At 39.4% G+C, this 26,332-nt stretch overlaps 2 protein-coding genes across 3 annotated transcripts in view; one reads left to right on the forward strand and one right to left on the reverse strand.

Annotated features, from left to right (window-relative positions):
* metap1 (methionyl aminopeptidase 1) overlaps positions 1 to 826 on the reverse strand; it is a 30,730-nt gene extending 29,904 nt beyond the window's left edge. The window contains exon 1 of the mRNA XM_028438603.1: positions 667 to 826. Within this exon, the coding sequence (XP_028294404.1) occupies positions 667 to 783 (117 nt within the window). The 5' untranslated portion in view covers positions 784 to 826. The remainder of the gene's footprint in view (positions 1 to 666) is intronic.
* Positions 803 to 18,346, forward strand: eif4eb (eukaryotic translation initiation factor 4eb). Of its 2 annotated transcripts, none has more exons than XM_028438611.1 (7): positions 803 to 972; positions 2,608 to 2,711; positions 12,326 to 12,421; positions 12,539 to 12,602; positions 16,558 to 16,671; positions 17,513 to 17,652; positions 17,727 to 18,346. In XM_028438611.1, exons 1-7 carry the CDS (start codon positions 844 to 846, stop codon positions 17,839 to 17,841), a joined length of 762 nt encoding a protein of 253 aa, XP_028294412.1. In that variant the 5' UTR covers positions 803 to 843; the 3' UTR covers positions 17,842 to 18,346. The 2 variants fall into 2 exon arrangements, with proteins under 2 accessions (XP_028294412.1, XP_028294413.1); XM_028438612.1 differs by having other exon boundaries at positions 829 to 939; positions 17,727 to 18,197.
* Positions 18,347 to 26,332: the final 7,986 nt, after the last annotated feature.

A 26,332-nucleotide genomic window follows, 5' to 3' on the forward strand; every position in this document is an offset into this window, starting at 1 on the left:
CTGCCTAAGGTCTGTGGCCCACCTGAGATCAAACCGGTCCATATTTGGCCCCTGAATTCAAATGAGTTTGACGTCCCTGTCCTAGATGTAAAATAATAGAAGCGACATTAATGTGGGTCTGTTCTACAGGTTGATTACTACAGGCTTAATTAACAGTGTAGCTGAGCGAGCAGGTCCTAGAGGCCAGCAGTCCTGCAGGTTTCCACTATGAAGCAGCGCTGCACACTGTCAATAGAAAGCCGTTTTAACATTTAATAAGTAGCAGTACTTGCAAGTGTAGATATCTATAATTCAATTTTGACATGTTGTAATTCCAAGTTTACATATCCATAATGTAATTATGATTAGTTGCAATTCTAATTATTGATATCTACAATTATGTTCTCACTAGTTATACTATATAAAAATTAACACTTAGACATGTTGATCTAGTGAAAAGTAAAATCACAACTAATAAGCCCCACTGATGAAACGTTTAAACGGTTTGCCATAAACAGGCTGTCAACGGGACACATGGAAAACGTGCTGGATCATGGCCCTCCAGGACCGGGTTCGGTTTGGACAGCCCTGAGCTAGCATAACAGCAGCTAGCAGCCTCGTGATGGGCCGTTGTTCGCGGCTCCAGCCCGGGCTGGCGGGGGCCAGGGCCTGCGGGGCCCTCGGTACCTGAGAGCAGAAGTAGGAGCCCTGGATGCCGAGCTTGATGCAGGTGGGACACTGGAGCTTAGCGTCCTTGGAGCAGCCGTCCGTCTCACACTGCCTCTCAGCCTCTGTGCTCGCCATGCTTCGTCTGCAGGAGGGGCGTGGTCACTAAGCAGCCGGCCGGCAGCTGCAGCACTGCGCATGTGCAAACCAAGCGCTGACGTCACGTCGCTCAGCTCCATCCAATCAGCGCAAAGTTTCCTAACAGAGATTTGTAAGATGGCGACCGCCGAAGCGGTGAGCACTTTCCACTCATATCATGTCAAAACAGTAAGAGGGCGGCTATTAACATGTAATTAACGGATAACTATGTTGCTAAAGTTGTTGTAGAACTTTAAATACTGACTTCGGTTAACACGAGGGTGTTTTTACCCGCAGGTTTGTTCAGGGGAGTAGTCGAAAGTTTCCGCCTTGTGCGGTCGCTGTTAGGCTGACGTCGGAGCTCACCTTTCAGAGGCCACAGCCTCGGTGCTGCTGGGCTGTTAAAGCTGTTTTTAATTTAAATTATACTCTACATGCCTCTAGTCTATGTTAAAAGCAACGCTAACATGATAAGATGATGACAGTGGTTGTGCTTTGATATGGAGAAACAAGTCAAAAGTGGTCAAATTTGGTCATTTCTGGTTTAAAACTCAACATTAGTTGTTCTAATGCTGTGTTTACCGAACGATCAGAGTACCCACAATCCCCTGCGCGCTGACTCATCCGTTCCATCAGAACTCATTCCGTTTTTACACCTAAACTCAGGAAAAATGAATGAACCGTTTCAAACTTACAGACTAGTGACAAATGTAGGTTATTGTTCACCTCGGACTGTTACATATTTAATCAGTATGTGTAACCCAGTGTATCTAGAAAATAGTCAATTATATTTATAAAACAATTTAAATATCAAGTTAAACAGCACTGATCAAAGTAGAATAGGATTTTTGTTGTTTATTTTTCCTTTATCAAACCGGGTAAATCACATGATGTTTTAATTTAGTGCTGTATGACTTTATTATTTGTAATCATTTATGTTCTTCATATTTAGGCGCTTCCATTGTGCTCCTGACATTCAGAAAAAGGGAGAAGTTGAGTTGCTGAAATGCTCAGAATATGCAGAAAACCAACTGATAAAGCAAAACTGTGTTCAGACGTATCCTGCAGCAACACAACAAAAGGAACAATTAAGACAGGGTTTTTCAACCTTGGGGTCGCCTGAAATGTCTAATAATTACTGATTTATATATATATATATACATGCAGCCCATGGTCTCGTTTTCTTTGGTCCCCAAAGTACACTAACAAAAATGATTAAAAGAAACGCACACAAAAATATGAAACATGAACAGAGATATTTACAAAATGACTTGAAAAACAAAATTACAGAAAAAATACACGAAAGGACAACAAACATGCACAAAATAATTATAAAATGTGAACAGAAACACAAAAAAATACACAAAGGTTGCACAAAGCGACTAAAAACACACAAAATGCCTCAAAGAAACATCCAAAAATCAATTACTGATTTAAAATATATATATATATTTAAACTTCTTTAAACTATGAAATTGTTTAATATTAAAACACGACACACAAAAATGTATATTATACATTCACTTCCTCAAATATAAATCTTGTTTCAATAAAATACAATACAAAAACATATGAGCTACTCATGATTAAAAAAATATACATTCTAGAATTAACAAAAAAGTCTCTGGGGGTTGCCAGAAATGAGTGACATTGAAATGGGGTCACGATCCAAAAAGGCGTTGGGAACCATTGCATTAAGAACATTAATGTCATCATGACACTTTTCATGATGTGAGTTTATATTAAAGTGCTTTTATTGACATGGTTGAGCACTGTTACACGTTTAGTATTTTATTATTAACATTGTGATTGGCTGCTTTGCAGGAAAATAGCTCCAGTCCAGCCCAGCCTGAAGAAGATGGAGCTGAGGAAAGCAGGCAGGAGATCGTGAGCCCAGAGGCCTACATCAAACACCCCCTCCAGAACAGGTCAGGGTCTGTCCACCAACACTCACTGTGAAACACAGAGAGAAGGTCATACATGTTGGTGTAACGGCTGCTAACTCTTCTACAAACCTTTAATAATGGAAAACAGGACTTTAACTGTCTGTGACAGACACAATAAATGCACTTCAGTGTCTTCTTAAACAGCAGCACATTTGGGTGGTTCTCAACCTTGGGATTAGGACCGCATTTGCGTTGCAAGACACTGGGAGGGGGTCGCCAGATTCCTTCAAGAAACAGAATATTTTTTTAACAATTTGAGCCCATTTGTGATTATTTTTACCCTTTTTTTTTTTACAACTACACCAAACTTTCCGTATTTTAACTTATTTTCATCTTGTTTTATTTTTTCTACATTACTCCTATTTCTGACACTTCTACATCACATTTAAATGCCTTTTCTACACATTTTTTTCCACTTTCAAGACATTTTCAGCACTTAAAAATAGGGTTGGGCACCGAGAACCGCTTCCTAACGTCCAGTTCCGGAACCGTTACGAAGATGATCTAATTTCAATTATTCTTCTCGATTCCTGAATGCCCGCAATAGTTTGTTTCCGTGCCTTGCTTTGTTTGTTTACGTGGGGTTTGTATAAGGTGCCTTCAGAACGGGACTTTAGCGACTGCTGTGTGCGTGTGTGTGCGCGTGCGTGCGGAGCCACTGACCATAGGCTGACAAGAGGGAGAGAGAGTTGATGACTTCTTCTCCGGCCGTATCATAGACAACGCCGCTTCTACAGTTTAGATCAGGGGTCTGCAACCTGCGGCTCTGGAGCCTAATGTGACTCTTTGACTCTTTTGCAATGGCTCCCTATATATTTTAAAAAAACTATTGAAATAAATAGTTATTTTTTTACAGAAGCTATTAATGATTGATGACAAATAAAATCAAGATATAACAATCTGTTAACCTAAAATAAATTGTGTTGTACAATGACTCAGCACCTTCCTACTTCACCTCCTACAACATCTACAGACCATCAACTTTCCTGCACCTGTGACTAACCTTAAGTTTTAAATCCCTGGTAAGAAACTAAACCAACATAAACACTATTCTGGAAGAAAATAGAGATTTTTACTTTGTGGGAACAGATTCATTTAACCACCAATGTACAGGTTAAATATGTATGTTTTATTTGTGGTAAGAAATTAGCAATTAGCATGTGTTGATCACGTGATCATACATTATCAAATTCAAGTAACTTTTGGTAGTCTTTCAAATACATTAACTAAAAAAATCTTCTTTATATAACATTGTGTTCATGTAAACTGAGATGAGTAAGAATTTGAAGATGCAAGATACTGTTTTATTTATTTTATTTTATTTGAAACAGTTTTTAAGTTGCCATTTACATGATCAATATAAATTAAACATTATTCTATATAATTGTAACAGTATAGAATTTAATACGCTGTATTGTTTTCATTGAGAAGGTATTTTTTTCGACTCTAATCCAGATGAGATGAGGAGTTACTAAAGGATGAGTTCACCCAGAATGTAGGCGTATTCAAGAAGTTACCAGCTTTAATTTAGCTCCGCTAACTGAGGAAGTGTAGTACAGTCCTCTGTCATCTCTCTGTAGTGGGGGAGGGGCTACTGCCTCAGAGTTACAGACAGTGATGGCCTGGTGAGTTGTTGCTTTTAAAAATATATATATATTTACACGTGCACTCCATACAACTATTATTATATAAACAATTCACACATTTATCCGTTTATATAAAACATACAAAGTATTTACACTCATAAACAATTTACATACATACATAAAGAAAAAAATACTTGAAGTCTTTTTACTTTAATCAACAGATTTAAGGATTCAAAAATGTCCAAAGTTTCCACTGCTCTTTTGTCTTTAAAGAGTTCTTATATATTAGTCTATTTTCTTTTTAAAGCGGTGCAATGTTTGTGGCTTTAGACTTCAATTACATTTATGTATATAATATGTTCCCCACAATATAAATAGGTTCAAAATATAACTATTTTTTTATAGTTTCTGTTTCCACTGTATCCAGAATAATATTAATCTTTCTCAACTAGAACTCCTGATTAATTTGTCACATGACTGTTCCAGGGTTTGAGTTTGTTTTATTTAGTTTCACATCCTGTAGCTCTTTGTTTTTTACACTGATGACAACTTGTTTGTAGTTTTATTTCAGAAAGTTTCACTTTTACAGTTACAGACCTTTGTAACTGTATATTGACCCATTATTGTCACTTTTAACCTCTTTTCACCATATAACACGCTTGTTTTTGCCAATTTAACTACATTCATGATTTGTCATGCCCATTATTTTCCAGTTTAAACTAATTGTTCTAATATTAACTAATTTTACCACTTTTTCTGTCTGTTTTTATCCACTCTAATTTACAACTTTTAACCAATTTCTATGGTTTTTAAAATCCCATTTCACCTCCTTTTCCACCATTTTTGGTCACTTTGAACCATTTTATTAGTGATTAAAACCAGGATTTCCATCTTTAAGATGACTATAATAATAATAATAATAAACGATCCTGGATAACAGTGGATATTATTCAGATGAATAAATAAATGTGGTTATCACAGATTCATAGAACAATAAACCATCATTTTACTGACTTTATGGATGGACCCCAAAAATCTCTCCCCTTTATTCCCCCTTATAGATGGTCCTGTCTCCACATGACTGTTCTTCAATACAGTGGGGGGTCCCTGGTCTCTGGGACCTTGGTTTTGGGGGTCACGGCCTGAAAAGGTTGAGAACCACTGCTCTACAGAATCAAACAGCACAATAAAATAGCTGTTTTAAGGAGGGCTGCAATAATGACTATTTTAATGGTCGACTAGTCATTGATTATTGAAACGATTGATCGACTTATCGGATGATAAATCATACAGTTATTTGCTCTATGATCTAATCTTTTAAATTTGCCTTGGGGCAGGTGAGCTTTTTTATTGTGTCAAGGGTGAAATGCTCCCAGACTAGGGATGGGTGATATAGACTGAAAATATACCCCAATAATTACCGGTATTTATCACAGTAACGATAAAAAGTACGACAAATAAAAACAATAATTAAATAAATAAAATAATTCCCAACTTAAAGTGTAAACAGGTTCCTTACAAACACAAATGAAATTGAATACATCAACACTAGAATGTGCTTCAGTAATAACATTTACAAATTAAAAAGCTACAATAACTGCTGACTTAAAGAGCTCATTAGCTGATATTTTATGGAATATATTTGTGCATGTGGATCATTCTATTAGTGTTATTGTATTAAATGTATTTATTTCCTAATTTCTAATGAAATTATTTTCTAAAAAAAAAAAGCACATGAAAAGCAAAAATAATTACGATCGTGTTTTTACTCTTTTATTAAGTCGTTAGCTTTAGCTCTTAGCCCAGTCTTATGTTTCTGGGGGTTAGCTTAGCTTAGTTAGCTTTAGTCCAGTTTCCAGTTGATAAGTGTTGTTGCAGGTTCATCTCTGTCAACGTGTGTGTGGAACTTTGGATCTGAAGGAGGAACTTGGACTAATTCACTTTGTTGGGTGGGGGTCTGGTCTGGTAGTGGTGTGTCGCTGCACGGCAGCTTCAGGCTGTGACGAGCAGCTTCTGTGTGTGTGTGTGTGAGGGGTGGCGGCACTACGGAACTCCCGGTAACAGCGCTCCAGAGAATAATAAGTTGTTGACCAAAGACTTGGAGGCCTTTTTGTCTCACGTGGAATAAGGTTTTTAGGGCCAATAAACAATAAAATTTACATAATTAAGATAATATAGAAAATTAGTGCATTGTTTTGTCTCTGTTAAACAGGTCAAAGGTCAGTTCCTTCCAATTTCTCTGGCATTGGAGCCTGAATGTTCTGCTATACAGTTTATAACAAGAGTTGTTAGATTTTTACTATTACAATTTCATTTAGCAGATGCTTTTATCCAAACCCAAGCAGTTACAGTAGCTCAACATCCCACAGTGATGAAGCAGGTTGGATTAGAACCAGGGGGGGTTCGATTTTCGTTCAAAAAGAAGAACCACGACCATCCATATGGCAAGTCGACTTTCATTTATTTTTCCAAAAATGGTGCCGGTGCTCAATATTTACAGTGGAACACAAATAATTACATCAAGAGAAAAAAAACCACAACCTGGTCCCAGCTCTACTTCCAGCTGAGAGGCTTTCAGAAATGTTCAGGTACATTGTTCCACATGCACCTCCAGAGAAAGACTGCCCTCTATGCAGCTTCCTACACTGCTTTTAACAGGTTAGCCCCTCCCATGGGTGTGGTTTAAATTAAACCAAAAACAATAATTAAGGAATACAAACAAAAACAGAAACTGATTTTCTAATAAACAAATGCATTTTTCAAATCACATCCTAAATTAATCCCCATATAAATGCAAAAACAATTAAGACAAAATAACCCCTGATCACATGATCTCCCACCCTGCGCTACTGCCTTACATAATCCATTAGTTAACTCCGCTGCTCAGAGACATCATGTCACCGGTAAGAGTTTCCGTGTGTGTGTGTGTGTGTGTGTGTGTGTGAGAATGTGTGAATGTTTGTGCAGCAGGTGAAGCCTAGAACAGTCAAGTGTGCACCCCTGGCTGACTCTAGCAACAGTTGGGGAAGAAGGAGATTAGTTAAATGCATGATGTGAGGAGAAATACGGAGGGAGAAAGAGAATGTGTGTGACGTGTGTGTGTGTGTGTGCGTGCGCTGCTGCTCGGTTAGTGACGGCGCTGCTCCGTCACAAACTGTTACGCCATCCACCAGTCGGACTGGTGGAGGAAAGCTACATCTGTACCACAGCTGGGCACAAACGGCCCCTTTGACCTCCACTAAACGTATTTACTTTATTTAGCATGTAAGGCAAGGCAAATGTATTTGTATAGTGCATTTCATACACAAGGCAATTCAACGTCCTTTACATGATTAAAAAAGTGCAATAGAAAACAATAAACAATTTAAAAATCAATAAGATCATTAAAGTCAGCAGTAAAAACATTAAATCAACAATAACATGATGATGCTCATTCAAACTCACTACAGGAGACATGACAACTAGCAGGGAGAGCGCTAAGCGTAAAGGAGGGCGTCTGGCTGTGTGTGCATGATAAACATAAAAACTGCACCAATTATAAGGCTAGTATTTGTCACTTTCACACAGGCTATCCAATTTTCTGACCTACTGTTGTTATGCTAATGTATGTGGGGGTGAAAGGGGGTAGTGATTCACAAACTGTGTTTATGACTAGAGATGTAACGATTCACTCAACTCCCGATACGATACGATTCACGATACTGGGTTCACGATACGATTTTCTCACGATTTATTTTGCAAAATGGGAATGTTGACAAATGACTGAAAAATATTCCTTTATTTTTTTGGGGAAAATACTATACTATTTTTCATTGTCAAAAAAATCCCTTGATAAACTATGCAAAATGATGCAATTTAACTAAAAATAAATCTTGAATGAAATACATAAAGGAATAATACAAATGAAGAAGAAACCTATTAATTTAAATTCTGGTTCTATAGTAAACAATTCAAAACTGCATAATAGTTCTTTTTCTTTTTAAAAGTGCAACTGAAAATGTATTTTGTGCCTTAACAATTGGACTTTAAAAAAAAAAAAAAACAGTCATTTTACTGTATTTACGTCAGATATTTGTTTGGACCAGCAGAGGGCGCTGGTAACCCAGTGGTCGGTTGGCATGCAGTTTTCCACCAGTGAAGAAGAGATGCTATGCACTAGCAGACAGAGCTAATAGAAAAACGTGACTTTTACAGATATTCACGTAATATTACAGATATTCTTTCGGTGCTAAAGGGGTAAGGAATCATTTATGAGCATGTTTAACAGTAAATGGCGGCCAGAAAGAAAATAGTTGCAGATTCCGCCCGTCACGTCCGCTTCTGGAAGGATTAATATATAGCGCCCTCTGCTGTTTAAAAAAAGTACTGCGATTCAATTTTCAGAGCATCGATGTGAACCGTGATACCTATGAATCGATTTTTAACTGCCTTACGATTAATCGTTACATCCCTATTTATGACACATATCAAACTCAAGTTGAGAACGTAAGGCTCCACAGAACTACGCTCCTCCATCTGTAGAAATGTGTTTACAAAGTTTGGTGGGCGTGCCTATTGCCCATTCTGCCAGGGCTTTAGGTCTACGTCATGCAATGGGCGGCACTCACATGGGGAGAGGCGGATTGAAAGAAAATAAGTAATATTTCTTAATAAACTAGTATTTTTTATTTTGCAAAATGTAAAATATGAACCATATGTGGCTGTCGTTGACTTTAGAAGGTCTTAAAATAGCATGATATAGGACCTTTAAACCAGCATCACATGCTTGAAATAAAACGATTTATCTACAGTTTTAAAAGGGTGTCAGTAGTTTTGCCCGGTCCATTTTTTTTAATTTTGTGTAAAATTATGTAAGTTTTGGCTTTTTTTCTACTGTGTTTTTTTTCTTAATGTGCATAAAGGAAATAAACACGTGTGTAGCAAAAACATTTGGAATTCCAACTATTTCTCGGAGAAATGGTATAATTTGTGGAAAAATTCCAGAGTTCCTCATACTTTCGTTCATGACTGTAAGCAGGGATGTCCAGAAGCGTAGGCGGTGGGTGGAATCACCTACTACTCTCTTTCTGGCCACCTTATACACTTAAACATGTTCATAGATTATTTTTTACCCCTTTAGCCCCTAAAGAATATCTGTAATATTACGTGAATATCTGTAAAAGTCACGTTTTTCTATTAGCTCTGTCTGCTAGCGCATGGCATCTCTTCTTCACTACGCAGAATACTGTATACTGGCATCTGTTTGTCTCGAGAGACAATAGTTTATTGCGTTAGGGTGTTTGTCAGCTTGTACCAGTTGCCGTCTGTCTGCTCTGCTGGAAATTTTGTTAGTAGCTGCACTGATTGGTATTTTGTGCCAAAACATCACTGCGCTGAAAGTATACAACCGTCAGGCACTTATCAATCAAAATCGATCACATGAGGTACGTCTATAATTCAACTTTGACGACCGGACATACGGATTTCCTCCTCACTTGGCCTCCATGCCTGCTGAACCGTTGCGCTCACCTGTCCCGCGGAGGAAGCGTCCCAAAAAATGGGGTAAACGTGCTGGACTCCTGGTGAGGATAAAGTGGTACTGGAGAGCTAATCCCGGGACTGCTCCTGGATGCCGAGTATTGCATGGATTATGCTAGATTCAAGCCGTGGCTCCCGTGCATCTGGTCACCGGCTTGCATCATCAGCCGCTCGCAGTGCCGTTCGTCCACAGACGCTTTCCCCGGCACCGTGGCATGGATTACGGATGCCTTTGCCTGGTTGATCCACTTAAATCTGAGATGGGTTTTCTGGTGCTGTTCTACAGTGGTTTACTTCTTATATAAATGGAATAACTTTTAATGTTGCTTTTAACGATGTAATGTTTAATATGTCCAACCTGTCATGTGGAGTAGCCCAGGGCTCTGTTCTGGGGCCTGTTTTGTTTTTTCATTGTATTTGATGCTTCTTGGTCGGTTGATCTGTTTTTTTTAAAAATGTGTCATCATTTCTATGCAGATGATATTCAGCTGTATTTCTCTTTCAATGTCTCAGAGTTTCACTTCCTGGAATGTGTATCTTCTATCAAAAACTGGTTGACATCGAATTATTTGCAGATTAATTCTAACAAAACGGAAACTCTGATCATTGCTCCCTATAAAGAGTTCCCTCTGATCAAGAACTCTTTGGAGGGACACTGTCATCAACTGATTAAAAACTGTTTTTTATCATCTTAAAAATATTTATCCATCCAGTCTTCATTGGCTTCCAGTCAAATTCCTCCGGCCAAGGTCTCCTTACGATCCCAAAGACTAATTTTAAAACCTGGGGTGACCTGGTGGTCCTGCACCAGTCCCTCCATGAACTTGACTGTGTGGACCCTAGGGATGGGCGATATTGACTAAAAAAAATTGTCCCAATAATTTCTGGTATTTATCATAACGATAAAAATCACGATGAATAGACTATAAACAAGAAAATAAATTTAAAAAAATCACAACTTAGTGTAAACAGGTTCTTTACGAACACAAATAAATGTTAATACATCAACATCAGACACATTTAAAAAGATACAGTTACATTAGTCTAATGGGAACAGCTTTGTCTGTGAACACATGAAATATAATTAAAAAATATTGCGTTTCACAAGTTGGGACGAATTAATAGTGACATTAATATTATGCTAACATTTACAGTATTTCACACATGTGACATGTTAGTTTTTTATTCTTCCATACAAGTGTTAAATCTGACCATAAACAAGTCGGTGGTTCTCTGTGGTTTTATGACAGTAAGACGTCTTCTTTTTACTTGGTTTGTTCCTTATATGGAGTGGTTAGCATTAGCTGTTAGCCCAGTCTCTGTGTCGGTGTGTTAGCTTTGCATAGTTAGCTTTAGTTTAGTTTCCAGTTCATAATCGTTTCTACAGGTTCATCTCTGTCCCCGTGTTTGTGGAACTTTGGGTGGATCTGATGGAGGAACTTAAGTTGGTTCCTTTTGTTAGATGTTTATCTGGTAAACTGTTTAACCAAGTAGTGGTTCATGATGTATCGCATCACAGTAGCTTCAGGTAGCTGAGATGATCACCTCACACACACAGACGGTGGTGTGTGTGAGGTGGCGGTGGCGGTGCACGTCAGAGCTTCCGTAAACAACGTTCCGCTCCAGAGAATAATAAGTTGACAACAAACGGGCAGTTTTGGCCTGTGGAACATGTTTTTTTGGGGCATTCTTAGTTAAATTGAGGGACAAATGGCCTCGCTAATTTCCAACATGGGGATTTATCGTTTATATCGTGGGATAACAAATTCTTACAGGGGAGAATGTTCTTGACGATAAATCATAAACAATAAAATATTGCACATTCCTAGTGGGCCTTTAAAAAGCATCTGAAGACCACGGTTTTCAGAAAAGCTTTTAATGAATTGATTTTTAACTTTTATTATCCTCTGTGTGATGTTGCTCCTGTTGTGTTAAATTCACATTTTGTTTGGACAGCACTTTGTGATTTTTATCTGTGAAAAGCGCTATATAAATAAAATTTACTTACCTACTTACTTTACTATAATTTGGTACAATCTCAACTGGGAAGAGGTAAACTCATAATGATGCTCAATTCTTTGTCATCATTACCATGGATACCAGATTTCAACTTGTAAATGCATCATACAAACAAAAACTAGTTGAGAAAATACATCATGCTAAGAAAAGTGTTCTAAAATAGACAATTACACTAAAGCCACCATTTAACATCATTTTTGAGAAGTTCCTCCGTGAGATTCACCCAAATTTTCCCTAGGTGTTGCGTGTCATCGGTGCGTAGCTGCGGCAACGCGCCGCAAGTTTTAGCCTTCTACTTTTGTTTTTAAGCCTACTTATTTTTGTGAATATCTCTGTGTAAGTGATGATAAATGATTGTATTTATGATTCCAGGAGTCATCAGACGTCTCAGTTTATCAGAGGCTCTGTGGCGTTGCTTTAAACAAACATTACAATAAACTAATTTAATTTGATGAATTTTGTTGTTTCTAACAGCTGGTCCTTGTGGTTCTTCAAGAATGACAAGAGCAAAACATGGCAGGCCAACCTTCGACTCATCTCTAAGTTTGACACAGTGGAGGATTTCTGGGCGTAAGGAGCCTCCAACTCATACCTTCTGTATATGAATCCATCCTGACACCAAAGCCTGTCTTTTGGTTTGGAAATGGAGCAAAGTGTGTATTTCACCCGCTGTGTTCTTGATTTCAGCCTCTACAACCACATCCAGCTGTCGAGCAACCTCATGTCAGGCTGTGATTACTCCCTCTTTAAGGTAGGTGGGATTGATTATTATTATTATTTAGGGGATATTTCTGCTGGCAGCAAAGAACTGACAAACAATTTAGGTTTCCTTAAGTAGTGTTTTTATTACCTATAAATGTCACAGTTCTCTATAGAACATTAGATTCTACTCACAGGACTCCATATAATCTCCAATACATTCACATTCATTGATGAAGGAATGTCTACTGTGTTGTTTTCAGCCCTCAGAACAATTTCTCTTAACCTGTTTCCCCATCAACTTGTCAACTAGGAGTGTGACGATATCTCGATACAGCGATATATCGCGATATTTTTCTGCACGATTGATTATCTATATGCCTCCGCTAAGTATTGATTTATTTATTTTCCAAAACCTTTTCTGCTTTTTCACTAAAATGTGCAGGTACGTCTTCACCTAAATGTTGTCACTGTTTGTTGAAGGAACAATATAATGTTTACTGGAATATTTCACTATAATGATGTCACTGGTAAGAAAGACCCTATTTATTGTTTACATAAAGCACTATTGGAGATACTTATTAGTTTACATTGGTATGTTGACACTTATTTACAGAAATGTTGCATTAAAATAGTGTCACTGTTCATAGGACACTTTTTATATTTATTGTCTTTCAGATACAAAATAAAAATTTTATTTTTTCACTTAATCTTTCTTTTTTTCTTATGTCATAGATTATCGTAGATTGATTTCTGACCAATATATCGATAATCACAATATCGTCATATCGTGAGATACTCGTTATCGTGAGCTTTGTATGGCATCGTATCGTATCGTGAGATACTCAGAGGTTCCCACCCCTAGTGTCAACCCATCATTTTGTTTAAGAAGGCATTGTTGAAATACTTAGGCTTTTTATTTTGTCTTACCTGAAACTCAGGCATAAAGCTAAACTGAACTAATCCTAACCCCACGTGACCCGTTTCCTGTCAGACTTAGTAATTTTTTTAAAAAAGAGAGATCCTCCACTGTTTTTACAAATGTGGCCTAAAACATTTGAAATGTACTTATTAGTAGATCTATGCCAACAGAACACATTATTTTTTGCTCTATATTAATTTTATTTCCTTTCAAAACAGGACTACTTTACAGTTTTAGAGCCTGTGTTCCTCCATCTTGAAATCATGTGATTGATGATGTCACATGGCCCCACTGCCTGTAAACATCCCATTGTTTTCTATTGGAGTGAAACATTCAGCCTGATTTTTAGATCATTTAGTAGCTTTTTAGATCATTTAACAGCTTTTTCAGTCACAATAACAACTTTTTCTGCTTTTTGTTGCTCTAAAAAACCAGTAAAAGTTAAATATGTCGATGTAAACCTCTTTTGTTTATAGAAAGAGAACAAAAACAGTTGTGACACAAAAAATAACTGACTGCAGAGGGCGACAGTTCCAACTCTGCGGTTTGGTAGTGGACAATGAAGCAGAGAAGAAGAATCAGAATCAGAAATGTTTTTAATGGCCATGTACAGTTTTAAAGACAGTACAAGGAATTTGTCTTGGTAGTTGGTGCACAAAACAAACAACAACAAAAAAAGAATAAAAAAACAAAGAACAATCCAGCAACAATAATAATAATAATGATAAATATAAAGGATGAGGGCTAAATAAAGGACAGATAGAGAATAAAGGATGAATATAAATATATATATACAGTGCAGCAGATATTGTCATCATGGAGGTGGTGATCGGGTGGGTGGTTCAGTGGGTGACTTGGGGTGTGTTCATGTGGATGGTGGCAGAGGGAAAGAAGCTGTTTTTGTGTCTGGAGGTTCTGGTCCTGATGGACCTAAACCTCCTTCCAGAAGGGAGAGATTGAAACAGATTATGACCGGGGTGGGAGGGGTCGGCCACAATCTTTCCTGCACGCCTCAAAATCCTGGAGGGGTACAGGTCCTGGAGGGAGGGCAGATAGCAGCCGATGACCTTCTCTGCAGAGTGGATGATACGCTGCAGTCTGGCCTTGTCCTTGGCCGTAGCTGCAGCGTACCAGATGGTGATGGAGGAGCAGAGGATGGACTGGATGATGGAGCTGTAGAAGTTCACCATCATCTTTGTTGGCAGACTGAACTTCTTCAGCTGCAGCAGGAAGTACATCCTCTGCTGAGCTTTTTTGATAAGGGAGCTGATGTTCAGCTCCCACTTGAGGTCCTCAGTGATGATGGTCCCCAGGAAGCAGAAGTACTCCACAGAGCTCACTGTAGAGTCTCCCAGGGTGAGGGGGGTGAGGGGGGCTGGGTTCTTCCTGAAGTCTGCTATCATCTCCACTGTCTTTAAAGCGTTGAGCTCCAGGTTGTTCTCCAGGACACCAGCCGGTCTGTCTCCACTTGTAGTCAGACTCGTCTCCATCAGAGATGAGACGATGATGGTCGTGTCGTCTGCAAACTTCAGGAGTTTGACCGACTGGTGAGAGGAGGTGCAGCTGTTGGTGTACAGGGAGAAGAGCAGAGGAGAAAGAACACAGCCCTGAGGAGATCCAGTGCTGATGGTCCTGGAGCAGAGATGGTTTTTCCCAGCTTCACGTGCTGCTTCCTGTCAGACAGGAAGTCTGTGATCCACCTGCAGGTGGAGTCTGGCACGTTCAGCTGGGAAAGCTTGTCCTGAAGGAGAGCTGGGATTATAGTGTTGAAAGCAGAGCTGAAGTCTACAAACAGGATCCTGGCGTAGGAGCCTGGGGAGTCCAGGTGCTGGAGGATGAAGTGGAGAGCCAGGTTTACAGCATCGTCTACAGACCTGTTGGATCTATAGGCAAACTGCAGGGGGTCCAGGTGGGGGTCGGTGATGTCCTTGATGTGGGAGAGCATGAGGCGTTCAAAGGACTTCATGACCACAGATGTCAGAGCGATGGGTCTGTAGTCAATAAGTCCTGTGATCCTCAGCTTTTTAGGGACAGGAACGATGGTGGAGGCCTTAAAACAGGCTGGTACGGTGCATGTCTCCAGTGAGTTCTCCTAATGGACATTTACGCTCCCTTAAACAGTGTGCTGACACGCTTTGGTGGCTGAAGTTAGAGTAACCATGGACTGTTGAAGGACTCCCACCCAAAAGTCTTTCTATCCTCAGCATTTGTATGTCTCCAACTGTTTGTGATTACTCTCTAACTTCAGTCACCAGAGCATGTCAGTGCACTGTTTAAGAGAGTGTAAAGGAGAGCTCTTCTTCTCTGCTTCCATGTCTTCTACCAAACCACAGAGTTAGAACTGTCGCCCCCTGCGGGCACAGGTTTTTAATTATTTGTATTCTCTTTCTGTAAGCAAAAGAGGTTTACATCAACATCTTTAACTTTATCTGATTATTTAGAGCAACCAGAAGCAGCACAAGATGTTATTTTGACTGAAAAAGCTGCTAAATGGTCTAAAAAGTTTCTAAATGATAGAAAACGTTGCTATAGATCTAAAAAGCTGGCTGAATGCTTCGCTCCAATAGAAAGCAACAGACTGAAATCATGTGATTTTAAAATGAAGGAACAGGCTGGAAAGTCTCATTTTTAAAAGTTGATTAAATGAATATGGTGCAAACTAATGTTTTGCTAGACATAGATCTACTAACAATTACATTTCAAAAGTTTTAGGCCAAACTTCTAAAAACAGTGTAGGATCTGTTTTAAAACAAAAGGTATTAAGTCAGACAGGAAACAGGTCACGCAGCATTAGTTCAGCCATGAAGTCAAACTGAGTATGAGGTACGAATTTAAAGAATCTGTAAAAGGACAAAAATAACAACTTTCAGTCAAAGTACGAGCAAGGAAGCAGGAAGCAACCAGCCACTGTTATACAGGATTATTAATGAAGATCCCTCATAAAGAGTCTATGTGTCAAGTCCTTACATCTCAGCTCCAACCATGAGTGGAGTTAAACTCACCCAAACAGATCCTCTGAGTGATCACTTCTTCATTTGTTATTGATGCTGCATGTACTGACGGTGCACCCACTCCTCTGCTGCAGGACGGCATCGAACCCATGTGGGAGGACGAGAGGAACAAGCGTGGAGGACGCTGGCTGATGACTCTCACCAAGCAGCAGAGGAGATCAGACCTGGACCGCTTCTGGCTGGAGACTGTACGTTTGCAATGCATCATGGGACACAAACAAAAAGAGCTCGCACAAATAGTACATGAGACACGTGACATTTTTTTCATGAATTGTTATCACCAAGATGGACAAAACCTAATGTGTTTTTGGATAAATGTTAAGATTATTATTCCATTAAATCAGTCATTTCTGTCTCAAATTTTTGGGGAAGGGGAAACTTAATTTCTAAAATCTGTATTTTACTATTCTCATGTTCATTAATATGTACTGTCCTTTTTTCTAAATAAATACAATGTCGGGTTTGCAGCACTCTATCGATTGAATAAAAAGGATCGTAAGTTGCTTTTGAAAGTAGGTAAACAAAGGTCAAAAGGTCACAACATTTAGGTCATGCCTGAAATCAGCTGTCGTCATCATTTACAACATCATCGTACAATCTGACCAAATACACCAATTAATCAATGATGCAACAAATTGATACAGCGCTGTCCTTGTCAAAGTTTTTTTTTTGTGACATCATGAACTTTGACCCCTACTGATCTTTTTACTGGTAGGTCGTACAGCTTCAGTCCAACGACATAAAATACTCCACTTGAGATGAACTCTTCAGAAATGTAAGCATTGAACTTGTACGATAAATATTCGTAGAGATACCTGACACGACCTTGACCTTGACCTTTTGTCCCCAAAAAAAGGTCAACTGCACATCCTTGACATTGTCTCTATGAGATGACATACATATCATTAGTGCTGCATTAATAGTCTAGGAGGAGTTCTCTGATAAAGGAGATGTTTCTAGGATTAAAACCAATAATCTGTGATAACAGATTTAACAGTATGATCATTTATGAATCCTCCTCCTAACCAGCTCCTGTGCCTGGTGGGAGAGGCCTTTGATGACTTCAGTGAGGATGTTTGTGGAGCTGTGGTCAACATCCGCACCAAAGGAGATAAAATAGCCGTGTGGACCTCAGACTATGAGAACCGAGACGCTGTGACCCACATAGGGTGAGGTTCAGACCTGGCTTCACTTTCAGCCTTTACACCCATTCTTGACCACGTTGTTCTTTTCTTCCCCACAGGAGAGTTTACAAGGAGCGTCTGGGCCTTCCCATTAAGATGACCATTGGTTACCAGTCTCACGCAGACACGGCCACTAAGAGCGGCTCAACAACCAAGAACAAATTTGTAGTTTGATTAGCAGCCTACGTGCCTCCTCCTCCTCCTTGTCCTCTCTGTCGTTTACTTTGCTGCAAAGACTCTGCGGAAGGCAATCTGGAAGAAAAAGAAAAGTCACACCAACGCCAACTGTTCCATCACACTCACACACAGCACAGCACAGGATCACACAGAAATACTAAACTATCCAAACACTAACAGCCAGCGTTTCACACACCACAGCAGAAATTAGTGCTGATTGTTGTTGTTTTTGGAATGGCAGGGAATCCTCAGATGCAAAAATAATAATGTACATTTATATCCCCATTTTATGGACAGCAAACTGTGGTTGGCTGTTATTCTTGTTGACATTAAACTCTTTTAATTTATTATAATAATTTGCCTCAAAATATAGATTGTTAGACCTGCGTTTGATGCTTTATTTTTGCCTTGAACTGTTGCACGTAATCAATCTTTTTAAGATATATCATGACCCATTTTAATTTGAGTGTTTCAATAATTAAAACTTTGGTTTTGCAATTATTACATGTAGCTTTGGGGTATTTTTTTAGTGTGTGTCTCAGACCACTGGTTTTCAGCCTGTGACCCCCAAAATAAATGTCCCAGAGAGCAGGGACCCCCACTGGAGCTGAAGGTGGTTGAACACAGACATGAACATTGAAGAACAGTCATGTGGAGACAGGACCATCTATAAGGGGGAATAAAGGAGAGATTTTTGGGGTCCATCCATAAAGTCAGTAAAATGATGGTCTATTGTTCTATGAATCTGTGATAACCACATTTATTTATTCATCTGAATAATATCCACTGTTATCCAGGAACGTTTATTATTATTATTATAGTCATCTTAAAGATGGAAATCCTGGTTTTAATCACTAATAAAATGGTTCAAAGTGACCAAAAATGGTGGAAAAGGAGGTGAAATGGGATTTTAAAAACCATAGAAATTGGTTAAAAGTTGTAAATTAAAGTGGATAAAAACAGAAAAGTGGTTAAAAATGTCAATATTGGCTTAAAAGTGGCAGAAATGGGTGGAGTGGGGATTTGGGGTATCACAATTTAAAAAGTAGGAATATAATTACTTTAAGGTGGCAAATACTGAATAATGAATGTAGTTAAATTGGCAAAAAATAGTCATGAAATGTGGCAAAGAAGCTAAAAGTAACAGTAATGGTCAACATGTGTAACATTAGGTGGAAATGTCTTAAAGTGAAAAAAAAATCCATTGAAATTTGATGTAAAGTAGCAAAAATATGGCAAGAAAAAGTGATGAAAACAGGTTAATATGACACTTTAGGTGGAGTTGCAGAAAATCGGTGAAAATAATCAGAAATAGGCTCAAACTGTTTAAAAAAAAATTTAGTTTTGTGAATGCATTTGGTACCTTTACCAGTGTCTTGTGACTCCAAATACATCCAGACAATAACAAGTGAGTTACATGGATATGAAAATGTTCCTGGTCCAAAAGAAAAAAAAACTTTTCTAGAAGGAGAAGCTGAGGGTGAAGGAGTTCAGGAGGATGGCAAAGATGGATAAAATAAACTACAAAAATGTGAGCGGGGCGTGGAAAATGCATGGAATAAGTGGCGTGTGACTGTCTTATCAGCATATTATCAGAGAAACTGGACCCACTTCAAATAGCTGACGAGTCAAAACGAAGCGTAGAGGATGTATGTCTCATCCTTTTAGACACTTTTATAGTCAGTGCCTGATCCTTTCACGTGCCTGATCCTTTCACATGCCTGATCCTTTCACGTGCTTGATCCTTTCACGTGCCTGATCCTTTCACGTGCCTGATCCTTTCACGTGCCTGATCCTTTCACGTGCCTGATCCTTTCACGTGCCTGATCCTTTCACGTGCCTGATCCTTTCACATGCCTGATCCTTTCACATGCCTGATCCTTTCTGGGGTTTTTTCTGATTGGTTTTTGATTATCAATGTTGTGTTTTATGTTCAGAGACTGGACTGGTCCATCATAGACCTTGCCCTCATTAGCAGGTACTTCACAGGTCACCAAGCCATTTCCTGTTCCATCTGTGGCTCCTCCCACTCTACAAACCTGTGTCCAAACTCTGCAGCAACAGGGAATCCACTTAGGCCTTTTCTAAAACCCCAAAACCAAAGAGGCTGAGGTGACTCCACCAATGACTGCCATGCGCTATAATTGAAAAATTGCATTCATTAATTGCAAATACATTCATGCTTGCAGCTATTGTGGGGTGGGGCATTCCAAGAGGAACATGTCTACCAAGAAGAGAAAATAAATAAAGCCATCAACCCCGTCAATGTTCCTGAGCTGGGAAAGACTCTGAAAAACCATCGTAACCGCTGTTTTGTCAATTATTTGATGACAGGACTGGTCCAGGGCTTCTTTACTGGTTTTATTTACTGTAGCTGCCAAAAATGGCCATTTCAGAAATCTACCCATATTAATCTGATAAATAGGTTCACCTTTGGGTGTCGTAGTATAAACAAATGTGATCCATAATCAGAGTCTCCTTTGCTGGATCCTGCTAAATATTGACAAACTGTCTTTCGTGCTTCACCTCCGAGATGACTTCCTGTTAGTCGACTTTCCCGACTCAAAACCTGAGCCATTTATGTCTGTTCTCAAACACTGCCTCACCACTCTCAGCTATCCAAGACAAAAACAGTAAAACCACTCCAGGTCATTGAATTTCTAGGAAGAACCTTAAACAGCAACTTAATGCAAGCCTCCCCTTCCTCCTGAAAACTAAACTGCATCAGAGGAATCGTGTGAAAAGCTCAGGAGTCGGTCGAGATCACCAAGAGAGAGAGAAGCTTTCTGTGCTGGGGACATGTGTGTTATTCTCCAGTGTCGCTCCTTCAGAACCAGGTTTCTTGACCTTTCCACACACACACACACACACACACACACACACACACACACACACACACACACACACACACACACACACACACACACACACACACACACACACACACACACTGAGCCTCTGGTGTTAGAGGGTTAAACCAACAATGGTCAGTGCTTTCTTCCTTTAGGGCGTGTTCATTCACTCCTGATGCTGTTTGAGAATTTAATAAATCTACTTTGGTTTTTTTTTGTCAGACAAAAATGTTAGGAGCTGTTTTTACTTGACATATTTTTATTCTCGCTTGCAGTCTTCCTCAGAGGCATCAGCTATTGCTACATTGTCCCAGTCTATGATGTGGTATTGTTGTTTGCAGTGGTTCGATATTGTTGATTTGATGTTTTCCTGTCCTTGTGAGTTGTCCTGCTGCCTCCTTCTTGCATTGTTTTATCCGTTTATTTTTTCTTTGTCTTAAACAGTCTCTCTGTGGCTCCTATGTACAGTACGTACTGTATGTGTGTTGGCCTTTGCACCGCCTTCGGTGCTCAGGCCCTAATAAACAACATTCAGAATCAAAAATATGGCTTCAGAGCATCAGAAGGAGCCATCCACCCCTGTTTGGAGTTGGTCTAATGGGGCCACTGTGATGGAAATCTTCGAGCATACACTATATGTCTGATGAAATTAAGTGAAAATAGACCAAAGTATATTTGTGGATTTTATTCCAGAGCTTGCGCATGGAAAATGGGTACAGATGAAGAGGTCTTTTGGAGGGAAAATGGAAAATTGGCAACACACAGTAACAGCACATATAGGCTGGAAAAGACCAAATGATCAGAAAGGCTGCTATTGGCTAATCACACTGAAGAAGGGAAGGGAATACGTTTTTCCAGCTCAGGACACACTTTATTATGAGATTATCTGTGTGCTGACACTAAGAGGGAATCTCTGTGGGAACAAGACTTGTTTTGCAAACTGAGAGAGAGACATAACACTAGGGAAACGGAGGTTTGACATGAAGGAAGGAAGAAATATATCGCACGGAGGAGATTAAGGTAGATACACACACACACACACAGTATTTATAATAAAAATATACTAAAAGAGTAAAATAAAACAAAAAACTAAACAATTTTATACAAAAAGTACACAAAATGACAACAGAAATACATACAAATATACAAAAAGGCTCCAAAAACACACAAAATTACTCCAAAAAACATACATTACAGAAAAATACACCAAACAACAAAAATATGAAAATGACTCAAAATACACAAAACTAAATACTTATGCAAAAAATACACAAGATGACAACAATGCACAAAACTACACCAAAAAAGATACAACAATACACAAAATGACTCCAGAATCACTACAATGGCAACAAAAACAATAATTATACAAAAGATGTACAAAAACACAACAGAAAGATACAAAAATACACATAATGACTCCAAAACATACATGAATACAGAAAAATACATCAAACAAAAAATATAAAAATGAGTATAAAGAAACAAACACATTTATCATGTTCATGTCCCATAAAATCAAACCAGGGAAATCACACACACTATTTTACTGTACACCCACAAATAAACCCCTTTATAACAGAGTACAGAGTATGTACACCTCTATGTACATCCAACCTTTAAACACATACTCATATGGCCATAATTGACAACTGTACATAAGCTATCACATGAATGCATAATTCTGACGGGCACTGTACTAGTCTATACTATAATGACGGAATCGTCTGTGTGTGTGTGTGTGTGTGTGTGGAGTGAATATCTCCTCGACGTGGTGTGAGTTCAACCTGAAACTTAGTCGACGGCTTCCAAATACCCCGAGTGTGTGTATCTGTTATTTTGAAGTAATTTTGTGTCGTAAAACAGTCAAAATGTTAATTTTATAATTACGGCTCCCTCGTTAAGAGCGCGGTATTGAGCGCGTTACTTCCGGTTCCGGGTTCATGACGTCACTGTGTCACAGTTTGTTTGGGTTAAAAAAAAAAAAGGTTAATATTAAAAACGTTTTTGTGCCGCTTAAAGTCATTTAAGTTCATATTTTATGGTTATTTAATATTATTCCCGTTATTCCAAACTTCCTTTAAATCTCGGGTCACGGACTTCACTTCCTCCTTCATCTTCATGACTGTGGGCGGTGCCTGTGCTGACGGTCGTTAGCCGACCTTATCGCAAACATTATGATTCTTCAAACAGAGGAATGTGACGTTATTGTGAGCAGATTTGTCCACTATGATTGTTTGTTCTGTGCAACAGTGAGTGTTTCTTCTTATATTCTTCTATGTTCTAAGAAAGATGCTAGCAGCTACAATGTAAACAAACACACACACACACAGAGGGTAAAACATAACCTTAGCGCTCTGTGCTTCGCTCTTGGTGGAGGCAATAAGTGAATTATGGAAGAGGAATAGGGCCACTAAAAAAAATGTATTAATAGTATTATTAATGTTCTGAGTTTAAAATCACAATTCTGAGTTTCTGAGTACATTGATTAACAGGTAACACTTCCAATCCAGTTAGAACCTTTGTAATCAAACATGCTAGTGGCCCCGCCCCCTCCTGTTTCATTCTGTTCTGTTTTCATTCAGTCTTAAACCAAACAGAATGAACCAAATAGTTTCTAGTTTATTCTGCTATAGAACAAACATGGAGGTGCTGAGGGTGAACGTCCTTATCATCCAGTCTGTTTGGAGGTCAAAAACTAAATATTTAGACTTAGCTTGGTTGTTAGCCACACTTAGCATCCTCTATCTGAAGCTACGTAGTAGGTCCAGAGTTGCTGCATCTACTGGATTATAACTGTTTGATTTACATAAATCTAAGATTGCCTGGCGGTTGAATATTATTTGAAGAAATTATTAGAACTGATCGAGTTATCTGCTGTTTAATATCTGTTGCTAACACTAGCCTCTGCAGCTGACAGGCGCGCCATCCCACTGACATGGGGCTCGTCCGCAGTGCAAGAGGTCCCTTTGTTGATGGAAGGTCAGTCGCCGACAGAGGGCTCCACCGCTCTGCAGGTGGGCCCTCTTGTCGCATATGCCCTGCAGCCGATAGGAGGCTCTACCGCCGTGCGGATGAGCCTTCTCGGGCGGTGCAAACAGCCTCCGGCAGGGGGCCACTCTCGGGCCCTTTGGCTGCCTGCAGCCTGCCTACGGGAGAGGGTGGCACCGTACTGCGGATGACGCCTCTCACGGTGAGGAAGCCAGAGCACTTGACCTCTCTTTCCCTGAGGATACAGGCGGAGAGCCTCGCAGCTCCTCCCTGGGTGTTACGGATGATATCCAAGGAATACAGGCTGCAGTTTGCATTTGTTCCCCCGTGGTTTGCTGGCATGATACACTCATAGGCCCGAGAACATTCAGCCCGCGTGTTACAAGAGGAGAGCGCCTCTCTGCTGCACAAGGGGGCTATCTCCGTGGTCCCTCCCACTCAGTTCCGGGAGAGGTTCTATTCCAGGTATTTTCTGGTCCCCAAATGAGGGGGGACTGGGATCTATCCTATCCTGGAATTACGGGCCCTGAACAGGGGCCTCGGGAAATACACTTTCAGGATACTCACTCATTCCTCCCTTTTGCGACTGGTTCACATCTGTCAACCTCAAAGACGCGTATTTCCATGTGAGTAATATGAGTGAGATGTCTCCACACAGAATGGCTCTAGTAGTAAAATAGGCTTTGGGTCTGGAACATGTTTGGGCCTTCAGTAAACAATGTAGCATATGCCTCAGCTCCCTGTCATTTGCAGTTAGGGGACAATGAAAATAGTAAAAAAAAACAATTGTTCATATTTCCAGAGCGTGTGAGTCTAGAACCAATGCATATCTGTGACTAATCATTAGTGATGTGAACAGTCTATGTTCATAGCTCTAAGCTGATCACATTACAGGGAGCTGAGACATATGCTAAGTAGTTTATTGAACATGTTCCAGACCCAAACACACACTGACTTAGTGACTATTTAGAGGAGCTGACATGTCCACCAGATAGGATGTATAGCAGATCTATTTCTATATTCTGAGAGAGTGGGTGGAGCTTATTACTATACCATATTTACCTTTATATGTGATGGAGTTACTGACATATTGGAAGATGAACATGGAAGAAATAAAGGACACACCCCCTCACTACATTATCCATATCTCATAAAGTATTGATCAGATCAGACTAAACATTTACAGTGTGAATAATAAATAATCATGGAACAATTGGTAAAAATTCTGAAATTATTAGGAGTAAAGTGCGTGGGCCATTAGTTTAAATGACACTAATCTGATATTTGGAATGTGTGGAGAAAACAATGTAAACAAATAAATGCAGAGTCACTTTATTAAATTGGATAGCTGCTGGCTAACCTTGGTTGCAGTGAATGCAATCAATTTGACAAATTGAATTGAGCAGTTTTCTCCGTCTCCAGTCGACTCTTTTTGTTTTCCAATCAAGGACCCTCCAGTGTGACAGTGGGTCACATCAATAGGGAGAAAAGAGACGGACTCAAGGCCAGACTTCAAACGAGGAAACACTTTCTCTGAGCACGATAAGCTCAGTCTGCAGAGGACAGACATTAGATAACATTCATCCAGCTGCTCTGGATGTTTTATTTTGAAGGGCTGATCATTGAGACCAGTAGTCAGTACAGACATCGATTGGTTTCAAGACATTAGTCAACATCCTGCAGGCTTTCATCTTAAAGGTGATGATTTAGGAGCTGTGTGTGTGTGTGTGTGTGTGTGTGTGGATTCAGAGGAAAGAGGAAAAAATAAATTTAATTTGGCAGCATTGTGGGCTGGAAAAGCAATTGTGTTTGTACAGAGATGGAAAAGAAGTTTCAAAGAATCAGCAAAACCATCAAACATCCAAAAACAACTTTCTCATGTGTCAGTAAGAAAGGCAAAGCTCTCACAGTGAGATATTATTACACATTTAACATCACAGTCCAGCTACAACATAGGGTGGATGGTGGCAACAGCTGGAAACTGGCTCAATACTTTATCATATTATCACTTTACTGATCAAATCCCCCAGGGTGGGTTTGGGTTTGAGGGTAAATGGCAGAATTGGTTAACTTAGTGAAACGCTAACCACTAGCGTTGGACACAAACACCACGAATAAGATTAAAGCTGTGTGTGGTGGGTTCGATACAAAAAAAATGATATGGCTTAGTCAGACTCGTGTTTGGGTGAATTTATTGTGCAGGTTCGCCCAAAAAGTGCAAAAAAAGATGACTGCCAGCACCAGATCCAAGTGCAATTCTTTGTACAATATTTACAATATTTACAGCCTGCTTCGTCTTTTCCCAGGAGTTGGTACCTTCCATGTACTCAGCTCCCCTTTAAGCACACACACCCCTCCTGTAGTGCTGAAGGCCCCGCCCCCAACACAATGAAAAGAAAGAAAACCAACAGTCTCTCTACACACAGAAACCAAATCACAAGATACGTAATTTTTAAAAATTACAAAAAGAACTAACCACAATAATCTATTTACTAAAGACTCAAAAATTCCCCAAAAGAGAAAATAAAATAATTCTGTACTGAAACCGTAAAGTCACATGACGTCCCGTGACGTCACTCATGCGCGCCCTGCATATGACGCAATATAATGCGGAAGACGTATTCACTCAGGTTGGCTGTGTGAGT

Source organism: Gouania willdenowi, chromosome 22 (genome assembly GCF_900634775.1).
Source record: "Gouania willdenowi chromosome 22, fGouWil2.1, whole genome shotgun sequence".
Taxonomy (NCBI): domain Eukaryota; kingdom Metazoa; phylum Chordata; class Actinopteri; order Blenniiformes; family Gobiesocidae; genus Gouania; species Gouania willdenowi.

Excerpts from the sequence above, each read along its gene's own strand:
- eif4eb (XM_028438611.1), top strand. The coding sequence starts at position 844 with ATGTGCAAACCAAGCGCTGACGTCACGTCGCTCAGCTCCATCCAATCA. Across the intron at positions 12,603-16,557 it reads GTGATTACTCCCTCTTTAAG|GACGGCATCGAACCCATGTG; the intron begins GTAGGTGGGATT and ends CCTCTGCTGCAG. Across the intron at positions 16,672-17,512 it reads ACCGCTTCTGGCTGGAGACT|CTCCTGTGCCTGGTGGGAGA; the intron begins GTACGTTTGCAA and ends CCTCCTAACCAG.